Source organism: Rhinoraja longicauda, chromosome 3, assembly GCF_053455715.1.
Source record: "Rhinoraja longicauda isolate Sanriku21f chromosome 3, sRhiLon1.1, whole genome shotgun sequence".
Taxonomy (NCBI): domain Eukaryota; kingdom Metazoa; phylum Chordata; class Chondrichthyes; order Rajiformes; family Arhynchobatidae; genus Rhinoraja; species Rhinoraja longicauda.
In genome coordinates, this window is record NC_135955.1 from 384,216 (window position 1) to 401,065 (window position 16,850).

Sequence of the window (16,850 nt, forward strand, 5' to 3'; positions counted from 1 at the left end):
AAACCCTCGGTCTTAAAGAGGACGCGCAGACTCCACATTGGACAAACAACTCCAAATGTCAGAATAAAACCCGGACCTCTGCCGCTGCGAGGGAAGGGGGAACGCCGAAAATAGAGCGGGTTTGGAAATGAAGATGTTCAGAAGGGAAGTAGCGGAGAGGCAAGGGAGGTAGTGGCGTGTTGGAGGACAGGTGCGTGCAAATGTTACCTTCTAGTCCGCTGAGCTGCAGATTTCCACCGTCAGTCGACTGTGCATGTCCATCCGCCGTGTTTCCCACACTGTTCGCCGTTCGGTCATCACTTTCTGATTCCATCTCTCCACTTTCTTCTCTACAGTCTCCCCGAGCTTCCCTTTCCGCTTCATGGTTTTCTATTTCATCCAAACTCGCTCCAGCCCCCATTTTTTTCTCTATGATTCCCTCTTTAATCCCCTCTCGCATGTTCTCTTCGGTCTCTTTGAGTTTATCTTTTTCCATCTTCACCCTCTCTTCTGCGATGTTTCCATCAGTCTCTGATACATGAACTGCAGCATCTTCTTCATTCATCTTTCTCTTTCTACCGTCCCCAACGGCCCTTCCCGATCCATCGTCGCTTTTCTCCTCCTTCCTTTCATCTGCTTCTGCCTCTTGTCTACCATCTCCGAAGTCTCTTTCCGTTTCTTCCCAACCTTCTCCGGAGTGTCTTTCCGTTTTATCCCTTTCCACTCTGCAGTGTCCGTTGATCTCCGGCCCCCAATCTCCAACGTCTTCTTCCACCTCTTTCAATCGCAGTCTAACGTGTCCTTCCGTCTCCTCCCTTCCACTGACAGCGTCTCCTTCCACCAATTCCTTCCTCTGACCTTCCATTTCCTCGGTTTCAGCCGCTTCCCGACCAGAGTTCATTGACACTGCGCTCCATCGAAACATGGCGCAATTCAATCTGGGTGGAAAGATAAGGATGGGATTGGAAGACGGATCAAACTTATTGTCGAATGGGGCATATAGAATGGAAGATTACTTTTACGAATTGACGAGATCTATAACACTTGCGATTTAACGACAATCCCTCCCTCGCGTCATTCTACCAGTGTGTCATTGCACGGATATAATACTCGGACACACCACAAAAATCTTGGAACATTCATTATATCTCTGCCCTGACAAAGTCTCGAGCAATTGCTATTATCTTGAAAAACCTTGAATCCGCTCATTGATACCAGTCTGCAACATTGTCCTGCTCATCTCTGTGTATAATAACTTGCCTCTCGCTAACTAGAGGTAGAGTTTGGGTATATGAGGAAGGTGGTGTTGAAATTGGAAAACAAAGATCAACGTCCACACCGTTGGAATATAGGAAGAAGGCGGATCCCGGTCCAAAACATCATCAGTTCACTAATGCTGCCACATCCACAAAATACAACAGCAGTTTGGTTTTGTACTTAATATTCCAGCATATTTTGTCTCCACTTCTGTAGATGGCTGTCTGCATGCTTCCTGGATATCTAATTTGTCGGAAGTCATGGTCCACTGGATTACATGAAGATTGTTAAGACGCGTTGTTTTTCTCAGGGTAAACCATCGTTTCCTTTTATTAGATTCTAGCTTCGTGCTCACTCCCCTCTCTTTCCTATGTATAATTTTGGCAGGCTCCTAACTTTCTGATAAGGCCTTGATAGTGTAGACATTTAAAATCTTTTTTTTTTTGCCCGCGATTGTGGAGTGAGGTGCAAGGGGTCAAGGATTTAAAGCTAAAGAAGCTAAAGGCTACGAGGAGGGTTTAGTTACACAGAGAGGTTGGAAACTGACATATGCTGCCAGCGGAGGTGGTAGGCACAAATACAAAGCGCACGTTGTGGTCGATGTTTCTTATTTCACCGTTGTGATCTTCAATGATTCTGCAACTTCATCTCATGTTTAAATCAATCAAGGGTCGCCACGTTCCGGATATAAACCAGCGGATCTTTCGACGTGATCGGAGCTGTAACGCATTCCTGTGCATCTGTTTGTTCAATATCCCATATCTGTTTTATTGTCTAAACCTAAATTTGATTTCATACTGTAACATTCTCCAGGGACTCAATTCTCGGCGCAAAACGGCTCATCTCCTGACCGGGTTGTCGCTTGTAACTGACATTTGATATGTACGCAGACTCCCAAAATCATGGATGAAATTCCATACGCCATTTTAGCTTGCTTTGTTCACACATTTGATCCCACTCTGATTCTGAGTCTTACCCGTAAGTATACCCTTCTGGCAGAGGGTAGGGGATGCGTTTCCGAGGAAAGAGGAATATGGTGCGAAGGACATGGAAGATGCTTAGGCAGCTGATGAACAAGAAGATTGACATCAATGAGAATCCAGCTTCATACACCAGCTGAAAAGAAGAGGCGGAGAAACGGTGTTTGTCACAGTCTGTCCTGTTAACTCACCTGCCAGCCACGCCCACCACGTTAAGCCAACTCCCCTCACCTGTTCACTCACCTGCTCCAGATCACCAATCAAGCCAGCATATAAACCCTTCCTGCACACACACACTTTGCCAGATTGTTCGTAGCCCTGATGCAAGACTCTCCAGCATTCTCTGTCGGACTGATTTCCCGTTGCCGACCCTGCCTGCTCCTAGCCTTCATGCTCTTCGTCGCCCTGGTGAACGCCTCAGTCTTCTGACCTCGACCACCAGCAGGGAGAAATAAAGATCTTTCTAAAAACGATTTCCTTGGTTCCGTGTGCTGCTTTTGGGTCTACCTGCGGTCCGTTACAGTGTTAGGAACTTGGCTCAATGAAAACAGTTAATCGTTAACAGTAACGCTTGCCTCAGCCTTATTCTCCACTCCTACGTCCCACCTTATTCCTCCTCGAACAGTCTATCTCTCGTTTCTCACATACTCCCATTCACGACATAATTACTTGTGTCTTCATTTTATCCATGCAACGTTCCACCGATCTCTCTCCCTACATTTTCTTCTCTCTCTACCCATTCCGAGGCCTTGCAACTTGCACCTCGGCTCTCGCTCAGCCACTCTTTAACATGTGCCCCTCCTCCAATTCTTGGCACCACTCAGTACCATTCCGGTGACGGTGTGCACTGGCCGAAATGGGTTAGCAAGCCAAACTTTGATTCTGGATCAGGAGGCAGCGATCGTCGTCTTGTGGTGTCCTTTTAAGTGGATTAATAGATATTAATGCGACAGAGCGAGCACATCGTATTTGCTTCAGCTCCCTGTTTCCTTGACCCCCGCTCTTTCCCCCTTTGTCTTACACATGTTTCACCTTTTCGGTTGTCTTTCAATCTTATTTTGAAACTTCTATACTTTCTTCAATATGGTAACCATCGTTGTGCAGAAACGTGTTCGCTACCCCCCCCCCCCCCCCCCCCCCCGCCCCATAATCCCAGCTGCAAAAATCACACCCGATCCCTTTGGTACCTGAAGCAAACACTTCTCTCCAATATCCTCTCCACACGCGATCCAATGCAATCCATGATTCATTGCGCGAAATACTCTGTTTCAATTCGATGTCAGTAAACCTCACCTTGACCACCAAGAGGGCGACTGCTGAGGAATCAAAGGCACCATTGTACAACGTGATGACTGTCGATCTTTTGGATCCAAATAGATTTCCAACCTGCCATGGTATGAAAACACCAGTCAGCGTGCAGCCGAATACACAGGGATGTTGGCGAAATATTCGCACATAATGCCCCGTTATGTTTGCGCAGGGCGAAAGTGAAGTGAAGAATATATCAGTGTCCAATGTTGTTAGTTGATCTTCCTCATCTATGAAACTGACTCATGCACTGCAGAAGAACCACTGCTTCTACCACGACACTCCAATTACACTAATGGAAGCCATTATATTAACATGTGCACAGGTCTACAAATCGGTGTGCAGCACAAAATACAGCACTCTGGTAGCATAGCACTGTTGGAGCGCCACGTTATCTGAGTGCCACAATGATGGAGTGACAGTACCGGAAGAGAATTACATTATCGGAGAGCTAATACTAAAAGAGGCCCACAATGTCCGAGAAACGTCGTCAGAAGAGAATCAGAATATCCGAGAGATAAAACTGAAGAATGACCGCAATATCGGAGCGTCGGTATGAAATTGGGTCACGTGTTGGAGAGATGGAACGGAAAAAATAAGCCACGGGATCGTAGAGTCGGTACTGAGAAGGGGCCACAATGTCGGACATTTCACTCTGAAAGATGGCAACAATGTATGGAATGAGGCTGAAATGATGGAGAGATATGGAACGTGAAGACACCAGATCGATAGTATGGCAACAGATTTACAATATCTGAGAGACAGTCCTGAAAAGTGGGACACAATATTGGAGAGACAGTAGCGAAAGTGGGGCACGATGTCGGAGAACCTTTACGAAAGAGGGCCACAATTTCGTAGAGACGGTACGGAAAGAGGGCCACAATACCACTGAGACAGCACTGAAAATTGTCACAATGTTGGAAAAGATAGTATTGAACGAGGACCACAGTTTCGCAGGGGTAGTATGAAAAGAGGGTGAAAATGTCGAAGGCACGACAATAAGGTAGTGCCATCGGAGCGCGTGTTGAATGAACAAAATACTACAGGAACGTGTGCTCACTCAGTCTGAAGAACGGTCCGACCAGTAGGTCGCTTGTTCAGGTTCTACAGAGATGCTGCTTGACCCGCTGCGATACTCCAGCACTCTGGCTACTAATATCTAAACCTTGTTTCTACACTTGATAATGTGCCGTATTAAGAGTAGGCCGTACGATCTCAGTTTCCGTTTATGAGAGGGGCACAGTTTTGAGAGAGTGGTGCAGAGTATGGGAGAGGGGAGAATGAGTGCAACGCGTGTTCACTCAAAAAACTAATTGTGAATAATCACTTGATTGAACAAGGCAGGTGTCAGTCTTTGCAGACCATGACAGTTCAGCAAACCCTCACCACTCGCTCTCCAATCGCATGGTCGTCTCTTACGACGGGATTCTCCTATCGCCGGCACGATGCAGATTCCATTGCACTTCCTCTCCAACAGTGTGTTGTTCCCGAGGCGAATCCCGCTCCACTTCCACCCTGACAGGACAACGCCCTCGCTCCATTGTCCCCCCTACAGTGCGGTAGTTCCCAAGTAGATCCCAATCTACAGCCATCCCGAGGACAAGACTCTGTCAGCACTGCCCTTAAACGATGAGGTAGTACCTGAGGTCAACCCATTGCACACCCCCACCCACTTTTGGACAACCGGACCTCTGCAAGGCCTCTCCGACAGTATGGGCGTACTTGAGCAGACCCCCCCTCCCCACTCCCACCCTGAACGGGCTGCATTCGCCGCGCACTGCCCCTCCAATGGAGCTGTGGAAGTCCTGAATTGCTTCTTTTTCCTCCCAATATTCCCTTCCCATAGTCTCCTCATAGGTGGCAGTCCTCCGGTTCAGTACGTCATCCTTCACCTGTATGTTTGTGAAGAGCAAGGAGAGTCCTCCAACTCCCACAAATGAGAGAGCGGGGAACATCAGCGCGGCTGAGCCTGGAACAGAGGGAGAAGAGAAAATTTATTGTTCACCATTCCCTGGCGGAAACTACCTAATAAATAAGAAAGGCCCTTTCTTTTAGGTTAAACCAAGTCCAAATGTTTTTCACATTTCCGCTTCTTAATTTCCAACCATAACTTGGTATTTTTCTAAAGATTAGCACTGACCGGGCATTGCAGATTATATTCTCGTGTAAAGGTGACAGCGTTCGTCTTTCCATCCTTCAGATTGGAAAGAGTGCAGAGAATATATATTAGAAGCAAAGCGTCCCGGACTCCTTAACTACAGGGGGAGATTTTACGTTATTCATGACAGGGCAAGAGGCTGAGAAGTGATGTCATAAAGGCAATAACACCATGGTGGGCATGTGTAGGCAGAATTTTCCCAGGATAGCGGAATCAATAACTAAATGTTACAGGTTAGATGTGATAAGGTAAAGATTTATTGAGATTCTGAGGGTCATCTTTTTCACACGTGGTGGGTGCATGGAACGAGCTGCCGGACGAGGTAGTCGAGGCAAGTACGATAACAACATTAAAATAAAACATTAGCGCAGGTACGTGGATAGGAAAGTTTGAAAGGGTCATTGGGCCACACGCGGGAAAATGGGATTAGCTTGGATCGTGCACCTTGGTTGGCATGGATGAGCTGAACCGATGGACATGTGACTATATGGTGTATGACTTCTAATAGGGCAAAAACAGGTGAAAGATTGTTCCCCTTAGCAGTGGTGAGATTGGTCAGTTCTGCTCATCTTACACTGCTACTCTGAGAGATTGTAACTGCAGCAATGTTGCAATTCCTGAGCTCTGGTCATCCAACTTCGCATTGCTCCGTTTAGCATTTCTCCTCCGAAAGTGTAAGACGTTTGGGTGACTCGGCTTTCTTTCGTCCTCTCATCCGTCGTCATTTTTTGTTTCTATTTTTTCTCTTGATATCCCTCTCTTCCGCAGGTCTTCCCCGTCTCTCCCTTCCACTCTCTCGCTCGCATTTTACCTCGCCTGCCTCCAATTTCACACACTTCCTCTACTTTCTGTCATTGGATCGACCAGACTCTCTTAATAGGCATCGTTCCCACTCTGCTACAAACTCACTCTTGTTTTCGCTCGACTGTCCAAAATTCTTTGTTGCCCTCGCTCAACCTGTTTCTCGGACTTGCTCGCCACTTTCACCACTTATTTTATCTGCCACTCAGCCACCCTCTCTCGCTTACTGACCTGTCCTTCATTCGCATTGTATTTGGATCGTTCTTCCCCATTTCTCTGTCAGTGTCTCTTTATGTCCGCCTCACGCCACCTCGTCTCTTCCGCCTCCCAGTTGACACCGTTACCTCCCACATAAATATTCATCCTCTTCCCTCGCTTGCTCGCACCTCTTTTGCAAGTCCACCCATGCCCGTTATTTTTTTCTTACGCTCGTTTTCATCGCTTCCCGCATCTGCAACAACTCTCCCTTAATCATCTGCTTCTCACTCCGTCACGTACTGACTCTCATTTGTTCCCAATCTTACTCCAGCTCCCTACTCTTGTTTTCCATTCACTCTAGCCAACCAGTCCTCCTGCGATTGTCCTTTCGCTCTAAATCGCCTCATTATCTCTTTCACTTCCCCCACCGTTTCTTTCTCACTCTCGTCCCTTCCACCGCCTCAGCATTCACCTTCTCGCGCACCCACCGCGTCGCCCCTCCCGCTCGCGTCCACTCTCATTCTCCACCAGCTTCCATTCGAGCGCAGTGGGTTTAACGAAGTAAAGGGGAAGGGAGTTTGACTCACCAGAGGCGGATAATGCGATCATCAACGTGCCCGTTGTGTATATCAATCTGGGAAGATACAACCTCAAAGGATTAACCACTGGCTGCGACATCCCATCCCATATATCTCGGCCCTCAGCCCCTCACCGGTCAACACTTTTAAGAGGCACACAACAATCGGCTGACTAGTGGGTGTATCAAACCTCGCGGACGAATCGAGCTTCATAAAATCTTGGTCTCGGCAAAAAGTCTACGGCCAGAGTTGGCCCCACACCTGGAGGTGGATGACATCTTCCGAATCCCGAGCTGCTTCCCTAGCCCTTGCGCTTCATCTTATAGCTGCCCATGTGTCCCCACTCTTACGCCTTCCACTACTTCTCCCCTCCTCTTCCCGTTCGCCAGCGCGTTGACCCAAAGAAAACCTTTGCTCTGGTTTATCACTGATGGACAATATAACTCAACATCACTAGTATTTTTCTCATATCCCGCAATAAATTTCAATGAACGAATGCTCAACCATGTTACATTATTTTTTATCACAATACGGAGCATCGGTTCCGTTAGTGGAAGGCTTCCAATTTCCATGTCGTCGTGTGTTGTAGAGTTTCCTATCTCGCAACTGAAACTCTTGCGGGACAATTTACTGATCGATGTGATTGTCACTGCATAAATTGGGACGACACTCTGCGCGCCATGGTTTTCGTTGCAAGATAGGAAACGCCACAACATCACACTCTTTATTTCCTGAACAGTTTACTCCATCACGGTCAGACGATCACGAGCCTTATTTTACTTTCGCCAGCCGCTTTTTATATAAATGGGCCTATTGTGTAACGCAGATTTGCGATGAAATATTGTGGCGTGGAGATGTTAACTCGATTATTTGTTGTTAGTTTTATACAAATTTAAGACACCCTACAACTCCCCTTCCCTGGTTCCCGCGATTCTAGATGTCCACGCCCAAGAAAGTATTAATGGATGAAGGCATAAAAAAGAACAAAAATGGATGAAAATCTCAACATCCCAGGCAACGTCTCTTTGGATTAATACCTCCGATGAACGTTCGTCAAGGCGATACGTTAATCGTGTTTCGCTCACCGCAGTTCTTGCCTGACCTTATTTAGTTTAACTTGTTTAGAGATACTGTGTTGCATGCTGACCAGTTATAAGCCGTTGAATTAGTTCTATCTTATCCCACTCTCTCATCCACTCCCCGACCACCAGGGCCGTTCTTCTTTTTTGCAGAGGTCAATTACCATAAAGCCCTCATGTCGTTGGGATGGGGGAGCTTCTGAATATTTCCAGCACTTTATTTAGATTTCAGATCCGCTTAATTTATTGAGTGCCTTGGCATCACGGACAGCCATAACTTTTTTACAGCCAGTTTTAACCCTTTATACATGAAGGGTTCAAACCATGCCATCTAATTATAGCAGCAACCCCTGTAACTGCATTTTCTCCTCGGCCATTCATTTCTCTCAATGGCCTCTCGTAATATGCCGAGATGAACGTTTGGTTTTATCCACTTGATGCTTTCTGCATACTGTACTTTTGCCCCACCCCTAACCGTGTCCCTTCTTTTGTTTAAATATTTCTCCCCTCCTAATTCAGAATCCCTCTCCTGTGTTACAACGCGACACTGCGACCATTCCGGCCATCATCTTCCACACGACCCGTCCCAGGACCCACTTATCCCAACTCCTTCAACTCCACCAAGACTCCTGCAACGTCGCTCAGTATATCCCCTCTCCTCTTGATGTTCTGCCGGCACCAACACTAATCCAAGCAAACCAGTGACTTACATAACCAGGAGGCGGGTGACTAAAGTGCCGACGTAGTCGAGCAGGATGCCGTTGGCCACGTTTCCGACAAACATGACGAAAGTGGAAATGGTGAAGATCAGCGTGAATCGTTCATCCTGCATAGCACAATCTAGTCGGAGGGACAATTAGTGAGAGTTATTAAGAGAAAGAGAGATGTGGAGAGAGAGGAAGCAAGGAAAGGAGAGGGAGAAAGACAGTGAGATGGAGGGAATGAATAAAGCTGTTAGAAAATTAAAGAAAACTTGAACGAAGCAAAGGTTAAATCACCGCGATAGGCAAAGGTGAAGGGGAAAAAGAATAAACCTGGTGTTAGATAGAATGGAAACGTGGTTTATTGTGAAGGAGGGAGATAAATTCAGATAAAGCAGCCAAGCGGGGACAATGAGACAGAATAAGACAATGTGGATGGAATATGAAAATGGCAACTGTGATGTGTAAGGGCACCTTGTAAGAGAAGCGGTACTGTGAGATGGAGGGTAGTGCAGGAGAAAGGCAGCACTCTGAATGAACAATCGTGAAAGGAGCCTTTTGGGAAAGAAAGCTCAGAAAGGGATAATAGACAATAGACAATAGGTGCAGGAGGAGGCCATTCGGCCCTTCGAGCCAGCACCGCCATTCAATGTCATCATGGCTGATCACGGATAGGAGAGTATGGCCAAGTGTAATAGGAATGGATGTGAAAGGGGAGATGAGTAAGGAATTACAAGTATTGTATATGAATGCACGAAGTTTAAAGAAGTAAAGTAGATGAGCTTGAGGCTCAGTTAGAAATTGGTAGATATGACAATGTGGGGATTGCTGAGACGTGGCTGCAGGAGGATTGGGCATGGGAACTTAATATTCAGGGTTATACATCCTATAGAAGGGACAGACGGGTGGGCAGAGGAGGGACGAAATTCAGTCCCTTGCGAGGGTTGAGATAGGGACTGACGAAGTAGAGTCACTGTGGTTAGAGTTGAGGAATTGTGAAGGTAAGAGGACACTAATTGGAATTATCTACAGACCCCCAAATAGTAGCCCGGATTTAGAGTGTAAGTTGCAGCAGGAGTTAAAACTGGCTGTGACAAAGGTAATGCCACTGTAGTGATGGGGGGTTTCAATATGCAGGTAAACTGGGATAATCATGTTCGTTCTGGACCCCAGGAAAGAGAGTTAGTGGAGTGCCTCCGAGATGGTTTCTTAGAGAAGCTTTTACTGGAGCCTACCAGAGAAAAGGCAATTCTGCATTTAGTGTTGTCCAGTGAAGCAGATTTGATAAGAGAACTCGAGGTAAGGGAACCGCTTGGAGGTAGTGATCATAAAATGATTAGTTTAATCTGTAATTTGAGAGGGAGAATGTTAAATCGGAAGTGTTAGTGTTGCAGTTGAACAAAGGGGACTATGAAGGCATGAGAGAGGAGCATAATCCGGAAGATGCAGGATCATCTCATTCCAAAGCGGAAGAAAGTTTCTAAGGGGAGTAGGAGGCAACCGCGGCTCACAAGGGACGTTAGGGATGGAATAATACTAAAAGGAAGATATATAACATAGCAAAGAGTAACAGGAAGCCAGAGGATTGGGAAACTTTTACAGGACAACAGAAGGTTACAAAGCGGGCAATACGGGCTGAAAATATGAAGTACGAGGGGAAGCTGGCCAAGAATACAAAGAAGGACAGTAAGAGCTTCTTCAGATATGTTAAGGGAAAATGATTAGCAAAGACAAATGTGGGTCCCTTGAAAGCAGACACGGGTGAAATTATTACGGGTAACAAGGAAATGGCAGAAGAGTTGAACAGGTACTTCGGATCTGTCGTCACTAAGGAAGACACAAACAATCTCCTAGATGTACTAGAGGACAGCGGATCCCGGGGGATAGAGGAACTGAAAGAAATTTGCATTAGTATTGGGTAGACTGATAGGACTGAGGGATGATAAATCCCCAGGGCCTGATGGTTTGCATCCCAGGGTGCTCAGGGAGGTGGCTTTGGAAATAGTGGACGCATTGGTGATCAGCTTCCAATGTTCAATAGATTCATGATCAGTTCCTGTGGATTGGAGGATAGCTAATGTTATCCCACTTTTCCAGAAAGGAGCGTGAGAGAAAACGGGGAATTACGGACCAGTTAGCCTGACATCGGTGGTGGGGAAGATGCTGGAGTCAATTATTAAAGGTAATAACGGTGCATTTCCACAGCAGGAAAAGGATAAGTCGAAGTCAGCACGGATTTATGAAAGGGAAATCATGCTTGACTAATCTTCTGGAATTTTTTGAGGATGTGACAAGTAAAATGGATGAAGAGGAGCCAGTGGAAGTAGTGTACCTAGACTTTCAGAAAGCGTTTGATAAGGTACCACACGGGAGATTGGTGAGCAAAATTAGAGCACATGGTATTGGAGGTAGGGTGTTGACATGGATAGATAATTGTTTGGCAGACAGGAAGCAAAGAGTAAGAGTAAACGGGTCCTTTTTATAATGGCAGGCAGTGGCGAGTGGAATGCTGCAAGGCCCGGTGCTGGGTCCGCAACTATTTACCACATATATTAATGATTTGGATGAAGGACTTAGAAGTCACACGAGCAAGTTTGCAGACGACACAAAGCTGGGTGGCAGTGTGAACTGCGAAGAGATTGTTAGGAGGTTGCAGGGTGACCTGGACAGGTTGAGTGACTGGGCAGATGCATGGCAGATGCAGTATAATGTAGCGAAATGTGAGGTTATCCACTTTGGCGGCAAAAAGGAGGCAGATTATTACCTCAATGATGTCAGGTTAGGTAAAGGGGAAGTGCAGCGAGACCTGGGTGTCCTTGTACACCAGTCACTGAAAATTGGCGTGCAGGTACATCAGACAGTGAAGAAAGCTGATGGCATGTTCGCCTTCATAACGATAGGATTTGAGTATAGGAGTAAATACCCTCTTCTGCTGTTGAGTAGGGCCCAGATGAGACAACATCTGGAGTATTGTTTACAGTTTTGGTCTCCTAATTTGAGGAAGGACATCCTTGTAGTTGAGGCAGTGCAGCGTAGGTTCACGAGATTGATCCCTGGGATGGCGTGACTGTCATATGGGGAAAGATTGAAAAGACAATAGAATAGAATAGAATAGAATTCCTTTATTGTCATTGCAACAGGTACAACGAAATTAAAATAGCAATCCTGACAGTGCATAACACGAGAAATAAAACATATATACAATAAATGCAAATACAAAATACAAATAGGGCGGCACGGTAGCGCAGCGGTAGAGTTGCGAATGCAGCGCCGGAGACTCAGGTTCGATCCTGACTACGGGTGCTGCACTGTAAGGAGTTTGTACGTTCTCCCCGTAACCTGCGTGGGTTTTCTCCGAGATCTTCGGTTTCCTCCCACACTCCAAAGACGTACAGGTATGTAGGTTAATTGGCTGGGTGAATGTAAAAATTGTCCCTAGTGGGCGTGGGATAGTGTTAATGTACGGGGATCGCTGGGCGGCGCGAACTTGGTGGGCCGAAAAGGCCTCTTTCCGCGCTGTATATATATGGTATGATATGATGATATGAAAATGTAACAAGGCTTGTATTCAGTTGGGCTTAAAAGGATGTGACGGGATCTTATAGAGACATATAAAATTATAACAGGACTGGACAAGCTAGATGCAGGAAAAAGTTCCCAATTTGGGGCGTCCGGAACCAGGGGTCACAGTCTTAGAATAAAGGGGAGGCTATTTGAAACTGAGATTAGAAGGAACTTTTTCACCCAAAGAGCTGTGATTTGTTGAATTCTCTGCCACAGAGGGCAGTGGAGGCCAAATCACTGGATGAATTTAAGAGAGTTAGATAGAGCTCTGGGGGCTAGTGGAATCAAGGTATATGGGGAGATGTTGGGCACAGGTTACTGATTGTGGATGATCAGCCATGATCATAATGACTAGCGGTGCTGGCTCAAAGGGCCGAATGGCTTCATCCTGTAACTATTTTCTATGTAATTATATGTAATCTATGAAGCGAGAGTCTGAACATATGAGACTAAGTACGTGACCGCCAGGCAGATATGTTGAGATGGATCGAGGCAGAATATCTACTTTTCCAGCAACTTTGAATTCCTTCGTGATATACAAACACGATATTGCAGCCAATTGAAAACGCGGTTTATTCCCTGCCGTCGGAGTTACATCAATCACCCGCATCTCTTGTAGTTCCACTTTTTCCCCTCCCCCTCCCCCCTAAAATGGAACAAGGACAGACCTCCCCTGCTCCTCAATTTTCACTCCTTCTCTTTCCACACCCAACCCAGCATTCTACGATATCCCTGCGACCCTCAAAGGGATCCTGCCACCAGTCACACCTTCCCATCTCACCCTGATCCTACTTCCCTGGACACTACTCCCTCCATAACTCATTGATTCCCTCATCCACTCCTAACCAAATACACCCTCCTCAGATACTTACATTTATAACCGCAGGGGAATTAACACCTCTCCCCATACCTCCTCCTTTACACCAACAGTTCTCCCATGGATATAGAGGTTCACGTGGACCTTGTCTTCCATTATCTCCTGGCTCCTGTGTTCCCCATGTGTCCTCCTTAACATTGTAGAGAACAAGCGTAGAATCGATCGTTTGGCCGAATACTTGGCCCGAATACCAGGTGAGGCCTACCAGATTTTCCGGTTGTATATTTTAATATCTGGGCTTTGTCCAACTATGTGACTTATCAAGAAAACGCCTGCATCGCCCTATCACTGCCAGGTTTTGCCCCGCCCCAACCTCTCTGCCAGGTTTCTACTTTCAGGTCAGTCTGAAAGAGGGTTATGATACGAAACGTCACCTATTCATGTTCTCCAAAGATGCTGCCCGATATGAATTATTCCAGTTAAACTTATTTATTCCAATTCAGCATCTGTCGTTCCATGTCCTAAAATAAAGAGAATATTTGCAATACAACTCTATTTAAGAGCGATGAGTCACAGCTTCCAATGTTCCACTGTGCGCACAGCAATGCAGCGACCTGATAAAGAGACAATAGGAAAAACCTTCTGCCTGAAACTAGTGCTGCCAACAGTGGTGACTCCGCCCGCTCCTGCAGCGTTGCCTGAAACGTTCTCACCAATGGTGAGTGCATCAAAGTCTCGCTTCTCCTGCCTATCATCCTGCACACTTTTCAGTAAGAGATTTTACTCTAATCGCTCACCTACACTTTGCATCTTCGCCCATCGGTCATTCCCTTCCCTCTCTCCCCATATTCATGCCCTGAGTTTCCAGCTATCCCTCCACTTCCCTCTTCTACTTATCCTCTTTTACTCTCCCTTTTTCACAACTCTGTCTCAGTTTTTCCACCCCTCCACATTCGCAATACAAGAGTAAAAGCGATTGAAGAAGATAGATAGATAGATAGAGAGAACATAAGTTAGGACTTGATTTGCTTCTAGATGTCATGTTTACTTTTCTGCGATACTCTCATCTCATCGTGACATTCTCAGATCCACATATGTGTCTTTTTCACACTCGCTCGTTACACTCTCTGCACGACTGCCTGTTTCCAACTGTGTCACTGCGACCGTCGTTCTTAGCATATTCAATCTGCGTCTACTCTTTAACTTGGTCTCCTTAATCCATTGCCCTGCATTTCATCAACCTTTCACTTTTCACTGATATGTCTTCCTCCACCGTCCATCTCTGTCTATTTATTTCATATTTCATATTTCATATTTCAGATACAGCGCGGAAACAAGCCTTTTCGGCCCACCAAGTCCGCGCCGCCCAGCGATCCCCACACACTAACATTATCCCACACACACTAGGGACAATTTTTACATTTACCCAGTCAATTAACCTACATCCCTGTACGTCTTTGGAGTGTGGGAGGAAACCGAAGATCTCGGAGAAAACCCACGCAGGTCACGGGGAGAACGTACAAACTCCTTACAGTACAGCACCCGTAGTCAGGATCGAACCTGAGTCTCCGGCGCAGCATTCGCTGTAAAGCAGCAACTCTACCGTTGCGCCACCGTGCCGCCCTATCTGTATATTAGTTTGATTTTGTCCTCAACCCTGTCCCACGGACACTCACCAGTGACATTCCTCGCTCCAAAATCGCTGGGGTTATGCAATGGGAGGCAGAGGTCAGCGAAGTATTCTTCTTTCTTTAAAACAAACACAAGGGAGGGCCATCCATAGATCAACCCTGCGAAGCCAAAGCACTCTACGATCCCCGTAACAAGTGTTAAATACGGCTTGACTCGCTGGCCCAACCGGAGCATCGGAGCAACTCACAGACAAACACGGGATATGCTTAGAAATCAATATTTCTCCAATTGTCAATAACTATCCCTGTACTTCCGGCAACGTATCAGTCCATCGGGAGGGTCATCCAGACCGTATGGAAATCGGTCAATTCTGCCCTTCTGACTATTCGGGGTTCCCTCAGCACAGTGTCCCAGTGACTGTGCAGCGTTCCCTCAGCACAGTGTCCCAGTGACTGTGCAACGTTCCCTCAGCACAGTGTCCCAGTGACTGTGCAACGTTCCCTCAGCACAGTGTCCCAGTGACTGTGCAGCGTTCCCTCAGCACAGTGTCCCAGTGATTCCAGCGTTCCCTCAGCACAGTGTCCCAGTGATTCCAGCGTTCCCTCAGCACAGTGTCCCAGTGACTGTGCAACGTTCCCTCAGCACAGTGTCCCAGTGACTGCAGCGTTCCCTCAGCTCTGCCCCTCCAGCACTCAACCGTTCCATCAGCATGGCACATTTGACGGAAGGATAGTTCTTCAGCTGCGTCCTCTTGACACGATCGGGCTCCCCAAAGCACTGCTTCTGAAGGAATGTGGGACGTTTGTGCAATTCGCATGTACGTAACTCCGTCAATGCAGCAGTCGCGAAGTTATGTAAGAAGGTCATATATCCGGTTAATGTAACCAATTGTTTACATCATTAACGACATTAGCAAGAGCGGAGCTGCGGGATGTAGAAGAGACCCTACTGAGAGCCTCATCTATAATGGAAGAGGGGAAGCCCCGTTTCCCGAAGAATGATACGGGGCTTCCCCTCTTCGCATCAGAGATGTCCTCATTCTTCAGGAAACGGGGCTTTCCCTCTTCCATTATAGATGAGGTTCTCACTATGGTGTCTTCTACATCCCACAGCTCTGCTCTTGCTCCCCCTCCCCCCACTCGTTTCAACCTCATCTGTCAAGCAGTGACCGCATATTCTATTTTCTCTTGGTTGCCAAGATCTCTTCTGTCTTCCTTTTTCAACTGCCAAATGGTGGTCACTTAACCTGTACTTGGTGAGGGTCTGTCTCTGCTTTATATCTCTAACAGTTGAGAGAGTCTGCCAATTTATAATCTCTTTTTAGGGCACGGTAGCACGCTAGTCTGCGTTGGCTAACTGGTGATTGGAAAGCAGTGTTGATCTGCGACTGGTCAAGGTTTAACTGAGTAGGGGTAGTTAGTCTCAGTACCAACTGACAAAGGGAGCTCTTTTCTGAGTTCCCCTCTTGGGTTTGGAGGGCTTTGAACTGGAGGGTGTCTGGGGGACTAGATTTAAGGTAATTCCAAAAATTTAGTGCTCGTTTCTGGATATTTATTATCAGTGGGTATCTACCTAATTCCGCCCTACATGCACTTGTTGGTGTTTTCCTTTGGATGCAGAGGAGGTTCCGACAACATTCCGCAAGTAGGGCCTCTGTTGTGTGTTTCCCCCATTTAGTATAGCTATGGTGACTGAGTGGACCCCATACTTCGCTACCATAAAGCGCAATGGGCTGAAGTACACTGTCAAATATTTAAAGCCAGATTTTAATAGGAATTTGGAAGTTGTGGAATCTTCT

At 46.6% G+C, this 16,850-nt stretch overlaps 1 protein-coding gene across 1 annotated transcript in view; it reads right to left on the bottom strand.

Moving 5' to 3' along the window:
• LOC144611355 (equilibrative nucleobase transporter 1-like) overlaps positions 1 to 15,286 on the bottom strand; it is a 30,757-nt gene extending 15,471 nt beyond the window's left edge. The window contains exons 1-7 of the mRNA XM_078430429.1: positions 15,097 to 15,286; positions 9,049 to 9,178; positions 7,269 to 7,315; positions 5,417 to 5,493; positions 3,510 to 3,602; positions 2,213 to 2,352; positions 208 to 917 (exon numbers count right to left, since the gene is read on the bottom strand). Coding sequence (XP_078286555.1) covers positions 208 to 917; positions 2,213 to 2,352; positions 3,510 to 3,602; positions 5,417 to 5,493; positions 7,269 to 7,315; positions 9,049 to 9,178; positions 15,097 to 15,286 — 1,387 coding nt within the window. The remainder of the gene's footprint in view (positions 1 to 207; positions 918 to 2,212; positions 2,353 to 3,509; positions 3,603 to 5,416; positions 5,494 to 7,268; positions 7,316 to 9,048; positions 9,179 to 15,096) is intronic.
• Between the last annotated feature and the right edge of the window lie 1,564 nt (positions 15,287 to 16,850).